This window comes from Physcomitrium patens, chromosome 23, assembly GCF_059467195.1.
Source record: "Physcomitrium patens ecotype Gransden chromosome 23, ASM5946719v1, whole genome shotgun sequence".
NCBI lineage: Eukaryota > Viridiplantae > Streptophyta > Bryopsida > Funariales > Funariaceae > Physcomitrium > Physcomitrium patens.
The window spans coordinates 10443130-10455847 of record NC_143432.1 but is presented as its reverse complement, the minus strand read 5'-3'; the positions used below and the strand labels follow the sequence as shown (position 1 = coordinate 10455847).

The window sequence follows — 12718 nt, the reverse complement described above, 5'->3', positions numbered from 1 at the left end:
CAAAAAAGGCTTTGTGACTTGAAAAGGTGTTCAAGGATTATTGCATAGAGCAACTAGACCCAATACTCATTTACGAGGAAAATTGATCTTGTATCGTGATTGCCAAGAACCTTACCTACCATGGATGCACCGATCATTACAACATTCAGGAGCACTTCATGAGGCAATAGGTAGAAGTAGGGGATGTTGAATTAATGTACTGCGCCAACCAAGACATGGCAGCAAATATATTTACTAAACCACTAGCTAGAGCAAATTTTGTTGCTTGTAGAACATGCTAGGACTAGTTCCCAAAAGCAGTCATGTATGAAAAGAACAGCCCATACACAGACGATCGTTTACAAGTTTCACTTTCAAGCTTCGGAGATGGTCAAAGACAGCGATGTCCGTCTGCAAAAGGACTTGTTCTCTTCGAATGATCAATTCTAGTAGTGATGATAAGACCAAAGGCCAAAGTTAGACAACCTTAAGTTGTGACGGAAATCTCTTCTGTAGTTTGGCAGCTTCCAACTTTTACATTGCTTAGGAAGTGTTTTTGGGACTTCAAAGTCAGACATCATTTTTTACACCGTTTTAACAACAATGTTGAGTGCTAAAGTTATTCCGTGTCCCCCATGACCCTTCTATATAGTGATGATACAGCTCCTGTATATAATAGACGGTATAACTGTGTCTTTGAACTATCCACCACCCTAATTTCCTGCTATCCGAAGGAGAATTTTGTGAGATCTAACATTGTAGCTACGGGCAACGTTCTCCCCGCTTTTCAAGTCTAGAGCATACTCCAGTCTTATTGTTCAAGTAGGCAAGCAGGCAGCAAGCTTCGACCTTCAAAGTGACAAGAATGCAATCGTGCCAAGTCTCTCCTTCTTAGAAGATCAGTTGACTGCATGTTGAAGATTTCAAGTGATGGCATAATTGTAAATTTACAATCTATTGTATTTCAAAGTCACTACGACGATGATCTGATCCGAAAAAAGTTTCAAATCGTTTTCCTCCATTTAAAAATTTATCTAATATTCCTTTTCAGTAATATACAAGTTTTTGTTTCGAAGGGTTGATCACATTTTCTTAGAACGTACCGTGTCCTGAACGCCGATTTGCTGATGTGAAGTTTGTCTGGAAGAAGTTACATGATTCCTCATCCCTGTTATTTATTCTTATACCAATTCGATTAATTTAAGTCAGGAAGATGTTCCCTGAAGTCTAGTGGTTCTGCAATCACAATAAATAAACTGGATTGCATCCTCTACTGTTGTTTGGACACGATGGTGTGGGCCTTCATCACACCTGTTCAGAGGGAAGTTTAACACATCGCTCTGATTTAGAGCTTTTCTTAATTGCTTCTAAACTACAGTAGAAGTTTGACCATTACTGATGGCGTCAAAAGGGACTCGACATCCTCCTCGAATTCCTCTACCTGGAATTTGAAGACTGATCCTCATCTTAAATTCAAACAAGCACCATTGCTGCTCGCTTTCGAAAACCGTAGATTGGTAGGACAAGTCCTGGTTCGCTTATGACACCAACTTCAGTTCTCGTCTTTGTGCTATCGTCATCTTTGTTAGACGGCGCAGTAAGCTCTGATTCTCCATCCTGGCCATGAGAAACAGTATTTATTCTGATTCTTCCATAGCTTCTTCACTTAGGCTTTCAGAAGCGAGGGGTGGAGCAATTTTATTTACGTAATCTGTGTGCATATTTATGACAAATTTCTTTTCTGGACGCGGGATCTCTGTAACCTGTTGAGAACAACCGACCAGTTCATTATAGTTGACAATTGATAATCCTACAACTGATCTATCGGCATTCTCGCAAGAACTCTTATATATTTGTTTATTTTCAATCAATGGATTTATTTTCGGTGTAGGAGTAGGAAATTAACCTGCAGATCAGCTTCGGGATTTAACACGATACTTGGAGATGTTGAGTAATTATCTCTGAGTTCATTGCTATCGGGGGACATCAGGAATTGCGAATGTTGCTTGATTGAGTTATTCTTTGATTGAATTTCCGGTTGAAGGTTGGGTTGAACTTCAGCATTGGGATTTATCACGGCTATCAAAGAATAGGGGTGTGGGTCCTCTCCGAATAACTCCGTTTCATCGTCGGAGGCTTTCAAAAAAGACGAACCTATCCTCTCTGAATGAACAGGGTCTAAGGGCAAATGCTTCTCCGCAGTCAACATGACCTTGACTGGTTCTTTACATTCCACTTCGGGAGCAATCCTAACAAAGAGATGTGACTTGTTTCCAGTAGGTTTATGAAGAGATAATTCTAGTAAAGAATCATCTTTCGGTTGCTGAGATTTACCGTAGGATTTTTTGGGAACTGAAAAACAGTCCTCAACAGAGAATAGTTGTTTGGTTCTCTTCCAACAAAAACGTGCCGATGTCAACTTCTCTCGTAGAGGCGAGGCTCCAAGACTGAAATGTTGAGAGGGAATTTTCCAGCACCTTCTGGATACCATGCTCAATTCATCAGCATCAGAACCATCAACCGCCTTGGGCACATTCATTTTGTTAGAAGAAAAAACGGACTGCCTTGCAGACATTCCTGCAAAAACGAACGTCTCCAGTGCTTGTTTGCTAATAAACCTCATAGGATTAAATGCAAAAAAATTCAAACTCATGTGCTAGCTTATTAATGATTTCCTTACTGATTCTCAGTTTCATAATGAAATGCTCCAAAGGTCACAGAATGTATATTATTTTGAAGGCACTTACGATATGAGGGTTTAGGTCCTTTATGCAGAGGTCGCGGCTTTTGATGTGGAGCATTAAGATGTGTCACCATGTGAAACCCTTTACTGCTCTTTTTTCCGTCCCAAACGGCAGAATGGGTATGATCTGTTGCATCGAACCTATCATCACATACAATTTCTCTCCATGTCTTCTTTCTGGCTATCGCCTCTGTCTCTAAGGGAATTTCTGAGGTACTTGAGTCCCCATCATCAAATTCTTCATCCGCAAGTGAATGTATCACGTCTACGAAGTCCAAGGAACCTTGTTTACAAATCCCATCTTGCCAACCATTCTCCCGTTCTCGTAATATGGTTGAATCTGCTGGGTTAGAACGCTGCTGGAACATCATATAAGTCACGTCTGGAAGACAAGCTGCAATGGGGCTGAGTCCTACCAGTAGCCAAAACGTTGGCCTACCAAACAAGTCCTTGCTAAGGATGTCGAAATCCTGTGTGTGGATACCAAGGGAATGTGGGAGGAGCAAAAAGAGAAATAAAGAGCAAACCGAAGCACAGAGTAGTAAGATTTGGTATGGTATCCACGATGTTGAGTGGACAGCGAGTTTCACGCTAACAATCACGACTTCCAGTATATATACTGTCGCACCAAACGAGCTTAGTCCGATACTCTCACCATTAAACCTGGATAGCAAAGAAAATATCAATTAGTAACTCCCATTTCAACCAAAATAATGATATCGAGTTAGCACAGAGGTTGTGACTAGTATTCAGGAGAAGTACATTCTTCACGTTCAGATGGCCACCTAACTATATGGTGAATGCTAAAATTCTCGAGAAAGTTCATAATGCTATACTTAGAATGTTGAAATGGCATCATCTTCACTATACTTGTAAAAAGATGTGAGTGCTTTATAAATTGCTAACATTCAAAAAAATGCAAACGTATTTCAGCTCCCAGCCACTAACAGAAAGAGCCTCCATATGTTGAGCATGAGCTTCTAATTCATAATGAAGCGGTTCTTAAACAGCCTCAGTACAAAAGAAAGAAAACAGAGATCACTGCATTAATGGGTGATTAAAAGGCTTACCCTGATTGGTGCAAGACCAAGTAAGGTAAGAAGAAGGCGACGATGGCATGCCATATAGCCGTCAAGGCCCAAAAGCTAATATCCGCAGCGAATTTATACGTTCCACGGACTCTAGATGCCAAATAGAGCTGAGGATTGTTTTCAGCAGTGTAATGACAAACATCTCGCTCCCATATTGCGACTGCTACAACAGGGAGTAAAGTCCAGACCATATTGTAGGTTGAAAGTAGTATTTCTGGAAAAATAGATTGGACTGAATACGCAGAGAAAAACGAGAAGAAAAAGTTGGCCGATATGTGAATTACATTTTTGTAAACAATATATAAAGCCAGGTCTTTGTTCCTCATGGATGACCTGCAAGCAGTAGTTAATAATGCAGTTGATTGTTCTAATAAGCGAAGTAGAATAGACCGATTTCTCATTACTAAGTACACTTTACGTTTCAAAAAGAAAGAACAAAAGCGGTAGTTTGAATAGGTACCATCTTCCATGGACAAGGAGCAGTCGTGCAAGAAAACGAAATTGACCTATAGAATAATCGCTTGCAGCTACTGCTTCATTGCCTTCTCGGCCCCGAATTCCGACCCCAATTTGAGCTGCTTTGATCATACCCACATCATTTGCGCCATCCCCTACAGCTGCTACCATAAAACCATAAGATCTTACTAGTCGCGTTACCTGCTACAATCAAATAGTGTAACATCATGTAAGACCAAGACCATCAAAGTAGCATGGATCCCACAATACATACATATTGTGGAACTATCTCCATGTGAAGTGAACTTCCAACTGCAATCAAATTCATCAAATCGACGTAGAAGGAACATAATTTCACAGAAAAAACATTGCTCAACCGAATTTTAGGTCAAGATTGTACTCGGCAAAATAATGTGATAGTTGTTTTTGTCATTCATGACACATAGCAATAAAGATAATCAGCAATTCATATTTTGAAGAGAATGGCAGAATGTGAAACTAACTCTTCAAAGAAAAACACCTGAACTTTCTGCAGAGGAGTAACTCGACAACATACGACTGTCCGGCAAATTTGACACAGTCTCAGAAAAGTCTCTTGATTGGCTGCCTCCAAGGCAACACTCAAAGAATGGCCCTCGATTACAACGGCCATTTCCGAATGGCCTACATGATCAATCATACACCTCGATGTTAATGCCATTGCATGCATCTTATTATACTTGACGAGTACGTTTTTTAGCTTGACAAATTATTATCTGTTGTAAAAACTTGCTTAAAAGCCATCGACACTGACCTTCAGTGTGCTGGTTATCAAAATGATGGCGAGCTTCGTCGAGCATGTTTTTAAGCATCTGACCAACAACTTTGACCAATGCATCTGGGAAGAAGAAGAGGTGCATGGAGTCGGCGAGCAGATTGCAAGACAAGGAGATGGTTACAGCAGTCTCGATCTTATCGCCTGTGAGAACCTGCCAGTACAATATCAGTGTGCTGGACTCATTCTTGTCATGGCTGCAAAAATAACACGACTTACAAGCGTATTAGTGGCTTCGAAGTGACAACGTGAAGGGTAGTAAGTGCAACTCCCTCACATGCGTTGCTGGAAGCACATGACTTTTCTCTTCGCTCAGTGTGATCGTCAAGTGGTCAGATCCGAACTTTCTTAAGGAATCAACTAAATTAGTTAAACTGAGGCGATTTAACAGCTGAAAGGCAACTTACCCAGACTCTTATGCCGGCTTGCGCTAGCTGGGTAATTGTCTCTGCAACTCCTTCTTGCAGCTTATCCTCCACAGCTGTGGCTCCAAGGAGTACCTTAAGCGTATCCAAGGAACGTGAGAAAGAGACTTCCAAAATAACAATCATACAGATTTCCCTGGTAGACTCACGCATAGAAACTAATAAAAAAACAAAAAAACAAAAGTAAAAATAAACAATCCTTCACCAATCAGGAAAATTACGAGAAAAGTAGCGTGATTTCTAATGTAAAAGGACTAAAAAGAGCTTTATTAATGTTCAGACACGTAATCTTCTTCCCTAGTCAAACGTATGAAAATGGCTATTTACCATGTCACGTTCAATTGTCTCAGCAGCAATTGCTAGCTGAGATTCTCCATCATCCTCTGAAGTACTTGAATTAAGGAATCGTCCCGCCCAGATTTCAAATTCTTTATCTCTCAGCTAAAACGAAAAAACATTGTTCAGATACCGCTTCAACATTTAGTGTTATACTTCAAGTTTCTCTAACAAATAATCCAGAGCAGAGTTTCATAGAGGTACACGCTTGACTGTACTTCGCGTTCTGCTATGCACAGCGTGCGGTAACCGTTGCGGGAAAATTCCTCGATATGTTGTATAGTTGCTTCAACCATGGGTGAGCTTGGATTCCTCAAGCGTTTGAGGATGGCCGTGTCCGTCCCTTTGCAGTACAACTTCACCCTGCCAAGTTCGCACCGCGCCTCAGTTCCACATGTACATTTTGAAAGAGAATGAATTTCATGCGCCAATCACAAAATCCTCGTCATATTTAAGTAAACATGTCAGCAGAAACATATCAGACGCAAAATGACCAAGCAAACTTCAGAAACAACTTTATCCTTTACAAGTAAAAATGTCAAACTGCAAGAAAATGCTTAACCTTCCTTGTTGATTCTTGCAAATGACGCTCATGCGCTTCCGATCCCAGGTGAAATCCAAAACAGCCAAAACGGTATGCTTTTCCAATCCTATTCCCTGGATCATTTCACGGAATATCGTTGTGTAAGCCAAATTGGATCAATCCTCCTAATCTTTAGCCTAAAAAGCATGGAAACTCAAAAGAGAGAATGTTTGATGTATTGACCTCCAAATAGAGATTTATCTCCTCAGCACTTCGGTAATCAAGGTGAAAACCGCACTCTGCTGCTCCCTGGAGCAAGGAAAAAAACATATAATTCACCAAAAAGTTGGAAGAAATACCGACACAGCAACGACTGCAGCAGCTTGAATCCCATAGCCGTCATGACTTTGTGAAAAGCTTATTCGTGTACCAAGATTTAGATCAAAGTAGGAAAATCCCACTCATGACAGTAACTCTAAATCAACACGTTTTTAGAGCAGCTGGTTATTTGCATATAGAAACAGGAATAATTTGTTACTTATTAGTCAAGTTGCCTTACTATTAAACTGGTCATATACCACAACTTTCCCAACATGTGATGTCAGGGAACACCAATAGTGTTAAATAGACACAGTACTAAAGCAAGGACAACGAAGGTTAAGACTTTGAGGACTGGATGTTTTCCTTAACAAGGGCCGCTTCATCTGGAGAATTCGTTTGGTACTCGATCGCTTCTTCCACAAGCCGAGGGTACGCATTGTGGCAAAGCGCAAGGTGCGTGAAAAATTGACAACAAAGCCTGCCTGTATCACTATCAGTTGTAAATTTCTGTCGCAAAACATCGTCCTCGGAAACGAGTTGGACAGAGCTGCCTGTAGCTATTTCAATGTCCTCCACGTGTAGCTTCTTTCCGTACAAAACACCCCCAATTGAACAGCATACAAACGTCATAACATTCTGCGTCAAGGTACCCGTTTTGTCTGCCATGACATATTCCACCTTCGTACAAAAACATAAACAAGTAAAGATCAATGGAATTTATCAATAAATATTGAAAATGTCAGGTTGGGTGATTGATTAGGACATGTGAATTCGTAACCAGCCTATTGCAGGACCAAGGCCTAGATACATGTCAACCCCTTCAAATTTAATAAATGAAGACTCCAAAATAGGGCCTCACCTGACCAAGCTCTTCCGGAATTCCAGATGCAGAAGCCAGCGCCCGCCTGTTTGCCTCAGGAGAGTACATGTGAAGGTCCCAGTCGACAAATAGGCACTGGAAGACCTTCACTAACTCAAGCGACATATATAGTGTGATGGGAACAATCCCATGCATCAGTATAAAGAACCTGCATTCACCAAATTCTCAATTCCCAAGTGTCCGCTCCAAGTAAAGACAGAACGGACGTCATGTAAAAACAAAAGACACCCAATACACGAAGTGCTTTATGTTTTATGTTACGTTATCGCCCGAGACTAGCTGTTTTCCATTTATGGTACACTTTTGGTAGAAACTACTAGAATGTACCGAAGAAACCGAACGCCAGTGCCCCTAATTCCGACTCCATAGTCTGGCCACCCCCATTGTCCGGGTAAATAATGGTGTTGGGTGCGTCTTGCCATCCAAACATTGCCGGCAATAGCCAGACAGAAGCAGATAAAAACGTTTAAGACTACCATGATCGGTAATATCATGTTAATATGACCCTCAAAGTGAGACACCTGCAGAATAGGTACACAAGAGCGAGAGAACATGTATGAATCAAGCTTAGATATAATTACTAAACGATGAGCACCAAGAGGGCACCAAGAAGAAAATAATTTAAACATGCGCAGACGAGAGAGCATTCAGAAAAGATACAATTAGGCTCACACCTTCTGGGAAACACTGCTCATATTACGAAGAACCTTTGTGTCACGTCCTGTAAAAATAACGCAGCCAAGGATCCAAGATGTATTGCGGAGCGTTGCTCCTCGCAGAAGAATTTTGGTTTCGTCCAGAAACAATCTTCCTGTACCCTGCAAAAGTGTCATGGAGCATAAACTCATCAAATGGACTCAGGTGAATGAATGGGACATAAAATCCTGTCACGATGATTCCAACTCTTTAACCCTCCTGTCAGATTCAGCAAACGATCCACGAACCTCAAAAGAAAACCTACAATTTCTTTTTTGTATGAAGCGCCATAGAACGTAGTGTGCCTAAATGTTAGCACAAAAAGTCGTTACGTGCTACATCCTAAGATGATGCTGATACAAAGCTCAGAAATCTGTCGCAACAATGAAGGTCACCCAGCTGAGGAAATTCGTCACGAAAATCTTTGCACACGCAAATGGTTAAAAACACATGCATACAACAGCAGTCTGTAGATTGTGGAAAAGATTATGAACCTGAAGTTTGATAACGCCCTCGAACTCATGCAGGCGATTATTGGGATGCTCACACTTGATTATCAAACCAGAAAATTTTGATGGAGACATATTGATATCCATAAACGCCTTTTGGTATATTGCATTGCGAACTTTTAAGTTCGAATCGCCATCAAAGTTTGTCGTTTCCACATATCCAAACCCTGCGCACAGATAACTACACCATAGTTTGTATTCTCCATGGAATTATATGGGATGCAAGTGTGCAAGACGACAGGACTAAAATGCGAGATAGGAGGCTTCTTACCGATATTAATATCAATGCAAGTAATTCTCATATTACGGAAAATAGTATGAGAGATGCATACATTCCAACACTGAACACACCTTGAGAATCCGAAGAACATAAAAAGACCATGTCTGCTGGAAATTCTTCGTCATTATTCACCTTCAAGATATCCCCCACTATGACCAACTCCCAGCTTAGCTTTTCAAATGTTCCATCCTTCAAAACCTCGGTATTTTTTTCGTTCACCTGCATTAGCACAGGATCAGCGGATACCCAATTAGAGGTATCAGCGATCAGGTCACTAATGGGTGACCATCCATCTCTCATCTGAGTAAACTTAATGAAAAGTTCTACTCACACACAGTATCTGAAAAGCTACACATAGATCTTTCCTAGTTGATCTCCAAAATTCAAACAAAAAGTTCAATTAAAGCAGAAAATTAAACTTCATGATTCATCGTTATCTTGGACAAATGCAACTCATCGTCCACGCAGTTAAACCACCTAGAAAACTTTATGACATGTTCCTGCATTGCAGAGGGTAATCCTAGGACTCAAAGTCTTGGATTGGAGTACCATCCCCACCGTTTTGTCAGATTGGTGACGAATCCAGTCATAGTGGCCATCTTTGACAGCATTCAACAGTAGCATACAAGCAAGCGGGACGAAGGTTGTGATCCAGCTGGTAGGGGATAACTCTGGTACGAGCTGAAGAAATGTAATAAGCAGGAAGTAAAGACTTGCTGTATGTGAAAATTGATGGAAAAGGTTCAGCGGAACAAAAGATGCAAAAGTATATGTCGATGTTGTGTACGCATTTGAACAAAACCTGCAATTGCCAGTTGAGAGGTAATTTTGAGTGACTAGCTAACGTGGCGTGGAAAACAACAAAACTCGTTTCTCCCTCGCTTTCTTTGAAACACTTCAAAACACATTACACGTACGGTTCAGAGTTGGTAATTAGCGGTCACCTCAATTCAAAGCTTAGGTTAGAGTTGAAACTGCCTCTACGCAAATCTGTGATCCTGTGATTGGTGTAAATATCTAAGGAATCTAGAGGGTTGCGGGCATGGTAAATGACTTACTCATCTTCTTGCAAAGCGAACACGCGTCCTAGTCCAGTAACATGCCCACGAACACTTCGAAAACTGCTGATCTGTCTTGGCTGTAATCGTGTCCATTTTTTAACAAGTAATCGAATTTAGAACCATCTAGAGATTATACGCAAAGGTTTGCTAATCTACAGAAACTGGGAATACGGTTCGATTCGCAGCTAAAAACACATGACAAAGTTCTTACAGAAACACGACATCTCACAGACATATATAGCACGATAGAAGGCTAATGAAATCATTAGACCAAGTGAGGCACATTCGTTTCCTATGAATAATAGAATGTTTGGATGAAAGATACAGATTTTTTAGATTCACCTTCAGATTCAGAATCCTTGCTTGGCGGCATGGACCATAACCAAGTGAGGAAGTGTGTGAGTTGAGTAAGAAACCTTAAAAGCACGTTCTAGCCAACGACTGAAGCTCTTTGGCTTTGGAATCTCTTCGACGTATTTCTTAAGGCCTTGGCGTCGATTAGTGGTCTTGTCGCAGAACGATGTCAAGGAGATCATTTGAGGCCCGATTCAGCTAACTGTGGGGGACATTCATGAATTAAAAGACGTGTGCCTTGGAACCAATTCAGTCGAATCTAAACTGCTTCGTTTCAAGAATTGAAGCGCAGTTGCAGACACGCCTCTCTGATAAAGAAAGAGGATACTGCCATCGGTCAAGGTTCTATGCGTCTCGTTGGTTGCACTCATCTAAAAGAGAGCTGCCGTCAGACGCTTGTCGTTCAATCGGAATGCTTCACCGGTGGACACCTCTTCAATTCTGCCATTTGCATCGTCCAGCACAGCATGACCTGTGACATACACAACTGCAACCAATCCCTCCTAACTACCTTCGTCACTCTAAGTGGAAACCTCATGATCAGTAACCCCCGGACGCTACATTTTACGTGCTGTAAAACCAGTTCTCCTCATTACATCAATGCTCAAACATCACACGCAAGACCTACAAGATGCACATGCCTTCGCGCAATGCCGCACACGTTGCTACCACTATGAACTGCCCCACCCCACAATCTCACATATAGCAGACCTCATAGAAACTCTTCGAACCAAAAACGACACAACAGCTATCCTTGTCGAAAACGACTAGGATTTCGGACATTATTTTTCTTATCATGCACGCGACTGAATTAACTCAGCAAACGCCCACGTCTTGGCAGGAAACCAACCCTAACACAATTTCAATGACGATGCATGAGCAGGGTGACAAACCTTTCTGAAGGAATCGATAAGTGTTTTTTGACGCAGCGTGCTCACAGCTCCTGTCACGCTTCCATGAACTGTTACATTGCTCGGATTTTAGTCCATGTCCAGCGTTGAGGACGACCATTCTGCATGCATCGTGGGTCTTGTCTGCAGCGCTTCCTTGCACAGATCCATGCGCCGCCATAGCCCGGAAGCCAACAAGTGTTGACAGTTCCTCAAAAAAGCTCACGCTTCCTTTAAAGGTCCGACTCTCGGGAAGCCGCGTCACAATGACGGAAAAGTAAATGTTGTAACTTTATATCGTTCTTGCAATTTTAGGAACTTTGCCGCTTACTGAGGTTAAAAAATGAAAAATGTGATATTTATCCATAATTTTTTGTGATAATTCAAAAAAATGGGTAAGGTAACTGAATTGAGTTTAATGATGGGTTTAATGCGCAGTTAATTTCAACTTGCGATTTTATTTTTTAATTAAAAATTTTTGAAGTTTTTGCAACAATTAATTTATTTAAAAGAAATAGGTTTAGTTTTTTTTTACATACGATCTAATTGGTAATTATAAGATTGTTAAAATTTACTTAGTTAAGTTATTCAAGTAAAATAATTTCAATATTTAAGAATTTAAATCCCTATTTATTTATTTTTTAATACAATCTGTAATCAATTTCAGAACTAATCTTACATATTTGATAACTGGAAGAAATTCGTGTTGTTGGGCATGGAAAAGCTGTAAAAGCTTTTAGAAGCAGTCTCGTCCAAACTACGGGGCCATGGAAAGCCTTGCATTTTTTTGTTCCTCATTTTCCTCTTTGTTACTTTGTCTTATACCCAAATGTTTGATATAATAGACGCATCCTTTTGAGTTAGAGTTGAACTCTTTATTTCTTGTGTAAATTTATAGATAAGTAGCTGATTATATAATTTATTCAAAAATTTCAAACTATTCAAGTTTTAAATATTGCACTTGGTCAATAATGCATTTATTGACCAAGTGCAATATTTAAGTCAAACGAGATATTCAAGAGTTTCAAAGAGGAATGCTATTTACAATTCTTGTGACTTGTTTGCATTTCTGTAGGTTAATGATTGCCGTACATGTTTGTTGATAGCAGAAAAATTGTCTCTTCTTTACTTTGTTTTGCTAACATATCACAACTGTTTTGTGCAGAAGTATGCGCTTGACATGCTTAAAGTCAAAGTCAGAGTGAGTTACAGGTTCTAGTTTGTTAAATTTGTTGTGAATTGGCTTGACTTAGTTCTTATATTTAATTCTACTGTTTTGTTTTGTCTTTTTAATCAGTTGTGTGTCGTAATAGCCAGCAAAAAATCGTTAGCGAAGCTCTGTTGGGTAGATAATAGGACT

The 12718-nt window shown here is 40.4% G+C and overlaps 1 protein-coding gene across 10 annotated transcripts; it reads right to left on the bottom strand.

Annotated features, from left to right (window-relative positions):
• Positions 1 to 487: 487 nt before the first annotated feature.
• On the bottom strand, positions 488 to 11578 carry LOC112275697 (uncharacterized). Of its 10 annotated transcripts, none has more exons than XR_016500317.1 (23): positions 11362 to 11578; positions 10531 to 10955; positions 10112 to 10191; positions 9603 to 9855; positions 9125 to 9272; positions 8759 to 8940; positions 8243 to 8386; positions 7896 to 8089; positions 7548 to 7716; positions 7054 to 7366; positions 6611 to 6678; positions 6407 to 6501; positions 6063 to 6207; positions 5836 to 5949; positions 5491 to 5583; positions 5063 to 5237; positions 4790 to 4932; positions 4274 to 4470; positions 3793 to 4146; positions 2727 to 3385; positions 1886 to 2556; positions 1083 to 1596; positions 488 to 886 (listed from the first exon to the last, which is right to left on the bottom strand). XR_016500317.1 is itself a non-coding variant. In XM_090246675.1 (23 exons), exons 5-23 carry the CDS (start codon positions 9675 to 9677, stop codon positions 1453 to 1455), a joined length of 4083 nt encoding a protein of 1360 aa, XP_090102801.1. In that variant the 5' UTR covers positions 9678 to 9855; positions 10112 to 10191; positions 10457 to 10620; positions 10797 to 10955; positions 11362 to 11578; the 3' UTR covers positions 890 to 1452. The 10 variants fall into 10 exon arrangements, 9 of the variants coding, with proteins under 9 accessions (XP_090102801.1, XP_090102798.1, XP_090102800.1 ...); XM_090246675.1 differs by lacking the exon at positions 488 to 886 and having other exon boundaries at positions 890 to 1596; positions 10457 to 10620; positions 10797 to 10955; XM_090246672.1 differs by lacking the exon at positions 488 to 886 and having other exon boundaries at positions 890 to 1596; positions 10531 to 10620; positions 10797 to 10955.
• Positions 11579 to 12718: the final 1140 nt, after the last annotated feature.